Here is an 8,478-nt window from a genome sequence, read left to right on the forward strand (position 1 = left end):
TGCTTGAAATGATCATTTCATCAATGATTTCACAATAAAGTTCAGTGACTTTCTCTTCCTGCCTTATTGACAATGCTGAATTTATGAATGTCAAAACAGGCTTGTGGTACCAAAATCTGCACATTGAAGCTCAGACATCGCAGTTAAGTCACAACAAGCAAAACACATTTGGGTGGAGGAGGACCTTAAAGGATAAAAGTCATGCTAAATATGTTAGGCTGTAGTTCTGTGAGGCACATGCTCACATCACATGGCTCTGACAGTACATGCCTGCATCAGGGCTTTGCAGCTTTGGTCTCTCATTCATCACATGTTTCTGAGATTGGGATCTGTCCAGAGAGGAAGAACGTTTATTTTTATCTACATAGTTTTCATAGTCACTCACAGAATTATGGCTGCTGCCCCCCTAAATGTTCCACAGCGTTATTAACAAGTCGGAAGTGGTTCTAGATTTTCAGAAAATCCTAAATACACTCACCTCTTGAACATCTGCACCCCTGTGTTTGCATTAATTCATGCAAAAATCAAAGGCAGTTAAATTTGATCATACTTTGATATGCATGACTCAAATTCTCTAAACTTTCCAGCTGATGAACAACCCGTTCTCTCCTGCTAAAAACACTAAATCCTCGATTTCATTTATTCCACAAATTGTCACAAAACGTCGATAAGAGTCTCGCTTTTCTGCTTCTGGCACGAACAATAGGCTGTCTTGTGCACACATGCCGAAGAAAGCGGGAGAAAAAAAGAGAAAAAGGGGATGATGTGGAGTGAGGCAGGCGGTTCTGGCGGTGACATCAGGCGCACCGCACCCTCCTGGACTATAAAAGCGGGATGGACGCGCTAAGGAAGCCTCGTCCAAACTCACAGAGACGCTACAGCAGAGAGGAGCGGGCCGATCACTGCTGCAGGACTCATGGCACCAGCTGGGGAGAAGAAGGTGAGCAGACACACTGCGATGAGTTCATAAAAAGTCCGAAAACACACACACACGCGCAAAAACGTGTTCACTCAAGCTGTGAAGCCACGCGCGCCGGGTTGCGGTTACCTCCGCGCACTTCTGCGGGAAAAAAAAAAAAAAAGTTTTGCATACTTGCAACAACCAAACGGCAAATTGTAACAACCGTGTGTTTCTGTGTCGTGATTTTTTTTTGCACGCAGAGCATTTTGCAACGCCTGGATGCAGGAGAGATCGTTGTCGGGGACGGAGGCTTTGTCTTCGCCCTGGAGAAGAGGGGCTACGTCAAAGCGGGACCGTGGACACCTGAGGCTGCTGCCGAGCACCCTGAAGCCGGTACTTTACTCGTCAACGTCAGTGCATTCAGCCGCCGGCCGCATACAAACCTGTAAGTCCAGTTTTTCGGGTGGATTAAATGTGCTTTGCTGCTGTTTCAGTGCGGCAGCTGCACAGAGAGTTCTTGAGGGCAGGATCCAACGTCATGCAGACGTTCACTTTCTACGCAAGTGATGATAAACTGGAGAACAGAGGCAACACCCAGCGCTTCACTGTGAGTACAGCTGGGTTTTAATCTGTCTGCAGCTGCTCTGAAGCCTCATCTTCAGCCATGATGGCAGCTTGTTGGCATTAAACCAACTCACGGCTGCAGGGCTTGGGGGCAGTGGTTGGTCTCTTGTGCACTCGGTGGTTTTCTGGTCTTTTTCGAACCGCAGGGGCAGCAAATAAACGAAGCAGCTTGTGACCTGGCCAGAGAGGTGGCCAATGAGGGGGACGCTCTGGTGGCAGGGGGGGTCTCTCAGACCCCCTCTTACCTCAGCTGCAAGAGTCAGGATGATGTCAAGGCCATCTTTAAGAAGCAGATTGATGTGTTTGTCAAGAAAAATGTGGACTTCCTGATCGCAGAGGTATGTGGTGAACGCTAATCGTCCTCAGTTCATAATTCAGGCTTTCTGATACAAGTCTAGTATCATCAGTCATTTTCTCAGAGTTTAGAGAAATCTCCCTCCAGAGCTGCAGAAGACATCTGACACTTGACTTTTTTTACCCAACAGGTAACTAAAGCACAGTGTTAAACATCCTTCACTGCATCAAGTGCATCCTGTAAAATGAAACCTCTTCATTCAACAGTATGATGATGTCAAACTAGGACCAGCTTGTTGGAACAATGTGTATCAGCACGCCACTGATTGCGTTTAAATCAGTGCTGATTGTCAGCAGGAGTTTATTTAAAGCTGCAGTAACAGTTTTTTGGCCACTTGGGGGCAGCAGAAACAAGCTGAACAGAAACGTTGACACATCGTCGCCTGTTTAAGTTCATATGGTGCGTTTGTTGGCAAACAGTTGCTCTCTGAGTGACTCTGAATTACATATCTGCCCGTTTAAGCTGCTAAATGTTCACCAGCCCATTGCTAACTTTGTCTGTGTTTGGTGCTGAGCAGGGTGGTGTACAGCAGGTTTTTAGAGCTTTCATCTTAGCTGAAAACAGCTTCCTGCTGCAACAGAAAATGATGCTGAGTGGTCAGTGAACCAAAACAGATTTCACATTACATGTAGTCATTTGGCCCATTTTTTTTTTAGCAACTGTAGCAGCTTTAAAATGCAAGATCAGCACAGTAAGAAAAGTTCCCGTTAACAATGTGAATTAAAAAAATAGACGTTGCAGTTTAAAAGAAATTATTACATTTCCGTGACATTTTTGTTTCTTCTGTGTCGCAGTATTTTGAGCATGTGGAAGAGGCTGAGTGGGCAGTCGAGGTTCTGAAGACCACCGGCAAGCCTGTGGCTGCAACCCTGTGTATTGGACCTGAGGGAGACCTGAACGGAGTCAGCCCTGGAGACTGTGCTGTCAGACTCGTCAAAGCTGGTATGACAATGTCGCAGTCCACTTTTGAACATCCTGTCCCACAGTCTCGGGGTTCTATCCAAAACCCAATGAGCCCATCACCCCCCAGCCTGAAGAGGAAGAGGTGAAAGCCACCAGCAGAATTTGAACTTTTCCAACTTGTGTCAGTAATGACACCGCAGACATCTGGAAATCAGTCCAACGCAACAACTCTGCAATAAATTCTCCCTTCATGCTCATAATGTTCAGCTTCTGTTGAAGCTGTTTCAGAGAGGTGTTGATTCAGCTGTGGTCGTTCTGCAGGATGTACAGCGGTTTGTGCTGCCGATGAACTGTATTGTCATGCAGACTATTACAGGACTGTTGCATTGGACTGAATTGTACCTAATCAACTGGCAACTGAAAGAATGTGACTGTAGAAAACTGAAATAATTAGCCACAATTCAGTTTTCATACAATGTAGGGAAAGTGTTTGTTCTTAAATGGGTGCTCAGGCCTTTCAATATGGCATTTCCACAAAGCTGTGGGAATCTCATGAAACAGATTTAAGTTTTTGTGATTTTAACTAATTAATATTTCAGTCGCATCTTTTCATTTGACTCTCGCTGCCTGGTAAATCCAACTCCTTGCATCCAGTTTGTGATGAATCTGTAGTGTCAAAAGCTGAGATTCACTGATGATGAAGAGAGTTCAGCTGGTTCCCCTTTTGAAATCAGCATTTGTATAATTTGAATATCAGACTTTGGCGCCATCCAGTGGACATATGAAAAGAACAGCGCATGAATGGGCTGCAAACTTGTGCTGCAGGATGAGTTGAAATATATATTTAAATTGCATGAAAAATTCTACACATTATGACACCCTGATGATGAAGTTTGCTTTTTTCCTGATGGTAGGAGCTCAGATTGTGGGCATTAACTGCCACTTTGACCCGGAGACCTGCGTGAAGACTGTGAAGCTAATGAAGGAGGGAGTGGAGAAGGCCGGGCTGAAGGCTCACTACATGAGCCAGCCGCTGGCTTACCACACTCCTGACTGCAACTGCCAGGGTTTCATCGATCTGCCCGAGTTCCCCTTCAGTATGTGCACACACTCAAAGCTGCTGCTTCCCAGCGTGTTGCATGTCAGCACACTCATGTCCAACCGCTCGCTCTCCGACAGGTCTGGAGCCCAGGATCCTGACCAGATGGGACATGCAGAAATACGCCCGGGAGGCTTACAACGCTGGCATTCGTTACATCGGAGGCTGCTGCGGGTTTGAGCCCTATCACATCCGCGCCCTTTCTGAGGAGCTGTCAGCTGAGAGGGGTTTCCTGCCTGCTGGCTCAGAGAAACATGGCAACTGGGGCAGTGGCCTGGAAATGCACACAAAGCCTTGGGTCAGAGCCAGGTAGAGATTTCCTTCTTTTCCCATCATTTTACACAAGATACCTCCAGTTTTGTTTAAAAGGTATTCCCCTCCGTAGGGCCCGTCGTGACTACTGGGAGAAGCTGAAGCCTGCCTCCGGCCGTCCCCTCTGCCCAGCAATGTCGGTCCCCGACGGCTGGGGTGTCACCAAAGGCCATGCTGACCTGATGCAGCAGAAGGAGGCCACCTCCCAGGTGCAGCTCCAGGCTCTCTTTGACAAGGCCAACAAAGGCCAATGAGCTTCCTCTGTTTGTACGGAGGAAGCCGGGGGATCGCAGTCCATGTACCACACGTACCAAAAAGATCAAAATGCTGAAGGCCTTTTGTCTTTTTAGGAACATATTTACTCTGTCGACGCCTGGTTACCACATGCTGACATTTCAGTGAATATCTGTATAAGATTATCACGACCACGAGACTTGTAAAATTACTGTGACAGCAAAAACTCAAGAGCAGCTGCGAATGCACACAGGTGATGTCTTCAACACTCCAAAAGTGCCTCATGTTCTCTTACAAAAGAACTGAATGATGCGTAATAAACTTTGTCTGAACAAAATCAGCATGCGTGAGTGGGTTCTGTCTCTTAGCGACGGCTGGAAACTCTCCTCAGTAAATTAACGCTACTGATCCCATGAAGAAAGCATTAAGAGAAGGATTCAAACTGGACTTTGTTTTACAATTAAACCAGATGACTTAAAAGGAACATAATGAAGTTTCAACTGTATCTGATGGTGTGTAGTGGTGCAATGTAAGTACTGTACAGTACGAATTTGAAGTACTTTGAGTATTTCCATATTATGCAGCTTTATTGCATTTGCACTTTTTACTCCACTGCATTTGTCTGACAACTTTATTTACTTTTCAGACACACTCTCTGTCCACTGAAAACCATGTATCTCCAGATGTGTTGAATGTTTGTGATAAACTGAAGGATGAAGTTTTCCTTCATGCCTTGGGAAAATTCTAAAGCGAAATGAACTCTTTAAAAAGCCTCCTCGATCAGCTGGAAAATGCATCGCCACAAAGCTGGAAACAGGCTGTTTTTCAGAGATACGAGATTCTCACAGGACAGCCAGGCTACAAACATATGATGATCTTATAGAATACGATGCATCGCTGTAGATTAAACCAGCCAACAGTATATAAAGTAGATCAAATGAGCTCAACCTGAAACACCTACAGCAGTAAAATGCAGCAGGAATATTAATCCACAAACATCAGATATGATAGAAAAACACTGATGGGGGGAGTCAATTTTGCAGATAATACTTCACATACTTTTTCTTTGTAAGGTTTTGAATGCAGGACTTTTAGTTGAGTATTTTCACAGTGTGGTGGGATGTTAGTTCACTCTACTTAAACAATGGCAGGTCATGGTTTACTGTCCTGTTCTGGGTAGAATAAATTAATTAATCAATAAATTATATCCAGACGTTGTTTGTGATCCCATTTTCATAACAGAACAATTATCAACAATTATCAAACTCCCCTCCAGCCGAAATTGATGGAACATGCGTTCAAACAAAAACAGCCTTTACTACCTGTTTTTTCTTCTGAGCTGCTTGCCAGCACCTTTACACCCACGCTTCGAGTCTTGGGTGTCACTAGACTTTAGAGCACGAAGAGAAGTAACCGGAGTGCCAGCTATCTTAGCTGCCCCTGAGACAAACTCAGAAAACTGGCTGAAGCTCAGAAATCTATCATTTAGTGGAATATTCTTCCTGTCTATCAATGTTTGAAAAGACATTTTCCAGTCTTTGTACTTAAGTGGGTCTCCACTGAAAACAGAAGGTTCTGGTACTGGGAGGCAGCTTGCATTGATGGACTCAGTTGTTGCCTTTGTAAGTGCTGTAGTGCTGTCCTCCTGTTGAGCATCAGTAGCAGGCTGCCCTCTTGTGGCCGTGTGTGTCATCACAACAGGTTGTGTATGAGTGGAGTTTTGTGGTGATGCTGTATGATACATAGACGATCTTTTGGGTTAGGAGCAGATTTTCCTTGCTTTGACTTGCAGTGATGGAGCATCTCTTCATCAGAGCCAACTTCTTCTTCATTGACTTGCAGTCGATCCTTTGTAGCGTTCATCTTTGACTGTCTAACTGCTCTGCCTGCACTTCTCTTCTAATGCATTTTGTCTTTTTTCAGCTTCAGGTGTTTCAAGCTCTTGTTTCTCAGGTTCCATTTCTTGTAAGACCTTCCGTGTGGCTTTAGTTGCAGCTAGCCCCGCTGCTGCCTCTTGTTTCTTTGCAAAGGAATCTGAGCAACTTGATCTTTTGCTTGAACTACCTGCACACCTTGAGAGCTCGTACTTGATTTTTGGGATGCTGCCGATGAGAACGCAGTGCTGGTCTCAGACCAGTGTGCTGGTCCTTTACAAGAATCATGACCTCCATCTTTCTCCTCAATACGATTCCATGCACATTCCGTGATCTGTTCTGAGATGGCGTGGCAAGTATCTACACAGCGACGGGTCTCTTCATCAGGAATAACTAACTTGCGCAAGTCTTAATAAACTTTTCACATCTGCTGAAGCAAAGCGAATCTTGGTCATGTGGTCTTGTAAGACTTGAATAGAGAGACTTCCATCAAGTGCTTTCTTAGCCTCCTTAGTAAGAGCCTTCCATTTGTCTTAAGTAATTGTGAAGCGATGTTGAAGCCCTTTAGATTTGTCATCATGGAGTGCTTGACCCCTTTCAGTCAGCTTTCTGGTTCTCTGGCTTCTTTGTACTCCTTCTTCTGCAGCAGCTCGGGTCTCTTTTAGTGGCTTTGTATCTAAAAGTTCATAATCAGTATTTCTAGACTGCTGTTGTGACTCTACTGCTTCACCTTTACATACACTAATAAGTATGACTTAGACTCTAAGTCATACTTATTAGTGTCATACTTAGCCATTTTTCAGTATTGTTTGAATTTCCCTTGTTTAGTTGTTTAAACTTAAATGACAGTAAATTATTTTAATTAAAAGTTGCGTCTAGTTGCAATCAACTATGTTTTTTATGCAATGTGCTTTTTCATAGTATGAATTTACTCACTATTTGTTAGAGTGATTAATGCATTATGAACACCTTTCACGAAACAATTGAACTTATTCACATTTGTAATTAAACAGAAACACCTTTTACACTTACATTATACCAAAATGGTTACTGTCCCTTTAAATGTGATGACCACTTCAAAGAAGGCTCAGTGGTAAATAACTATGCTGAAAATCAGCAAAAAAAACTTTTACCCTAGAACATGTACAGCCCACCGGTGCACTTCACCTTTAAGCATAAGCATTGCTAATGTACATGTATGCTTTAATTGTGTTAGATTTTTGCCACCTGTGCTCACCATTACGAAACAGAGGTGCATCACAATGAAAATGTGAAAATGTGTTGGCAAGTTGTGTCCGAACAGGTGAAAAGTGCTTATGGTTTTGCCAAAAGAGTGAACGATTCAATCAGTGGATTCAGGCAACTGAGCATTTGGGTTTAGTGTTTTAGCAACTGAGAAAAACATCACAGGTGCTCTCTCTTAAGCCTAATCAGTGCTTTGCTCTTCCCCTCCACTGCCTGCATAGAGTGCAGCAACAAAACCCACCAACCTCCCAACAACAAAGGAACATTAGTTCCGCCATGAAAATATATGACAGCCTCTTCGACATGTTACCAATTATTTATTTATAAACAAAACTATTCTTTACTAAACTTCAAATTATTCTTAAATATACTCTTTAAAAGTTGTGAATGAATGAACTTAAACTGTTTAACTGACTCTGACGGCAGCTACAGCTGCAATTTAATTGCGTGTGTGAGTTTTATAACGAATGTCCAAAGGGAATTTGGATTTCCTGTGTTTATTCAGTGGATGTTTTGTAGCCACACAGTGATGTGGAAATGTTAGGATGCAGTATAACCCCACTGGCTGACTTCTTTCAATAGAAATAATGCATGACCTTCACCCAGTGAACCATATTTAAAATCATTCCAAGTCACCTTTCAGCATGCTTTCTGACTCATGAGACCTGCCACCAGAAGTCTGAATACAAAGGCAGGAAACATTATTGTAATTAATTTTGTTTTTTTTAGATTTAATATGAAAATGAATGTTGTGTTTAACTGTTTCAGGGGTTCCTATGCTTTTCTTTTAAAGTCCCAAGAAGACCCAAAACTGAAACACATCCAAACCCATGAATGCATCTAACAGCCATACAAAGTAGTCTGGCCTACTATTTGGCAGAAATATATATGTTAATAAAAATACTCACCTTTATAGAACTTCAGGAGATCA

General features: G+C 43.3%; 1 protein-coding gene across 1 annotated transcript; it reads left to right on the plus strand.

Moving 5' to 3' along the window:
* The first annotated feature begins 792 nt into the window (after positions 1 to 792).
* Positions 793 to 4,774, plus strand: bhmt (betaine-homocysteine methyltransferase). Its single transcript, XM_041960660.1, has 8 exons — positions 793 to 940; positions 1,162 to 1,294; positions 1,396 to 1,508; positions 1,672 to 1,863; positions 2,675 to 2,822; positions 3,698 to 3,880; positions 3,963 to 4,191; positions 4,268 to 4,774. The coding sequence occupies exons 1-8, from the start codon at positions 917 to 919 to the stop codon at positions 4,446 to 4,448; spliced, it is 1,203 nt and encodes a 400-aa protein (XP_041816594.1). The 5' UTR covers positions 793 to 916; the 3' UTR covers positions 4,449 to 4,774.
* Positions 4,775 to 8,478: the final 3,704 nt, after the last annotated feature.

This window comes from Chelmon rostratus, chromosome 19, assembly GCF_017976325.1.
Source record: "Chelmon rostratus isolate fCheRos1 chromosome 19, fCheRos1.pri, whole genome shotgun sequence".
Taxonomy (NCBI): Eukaryota; Metazoa; Chordata; class Actinopteri; order Chaetodontiformes; family Chaetodontidae; genus Chelmon; species Chelmon rostratus.

Coding starts and splice junctions, on each gene's coding strand:
- bhmt (XM_041960660.1), top strand. CDS start 917: ATGGCACCAGCTGGGGAGAAGAAG. Junction 1,295..1,395: donor TGCCGAGCACCCTGAAGCCG/GTACTTTACTCG, acceptor CTGCTGTTTCAG/TGCGGCAGCTGCACAGAGAG. Junction 1,509..1,671: donor GCAACACCCAGCGCTTCACT/GTGAGTACAGCT, acceptor TTCGAACCGCAG/GGGCAGCAAATAAACGAAGC.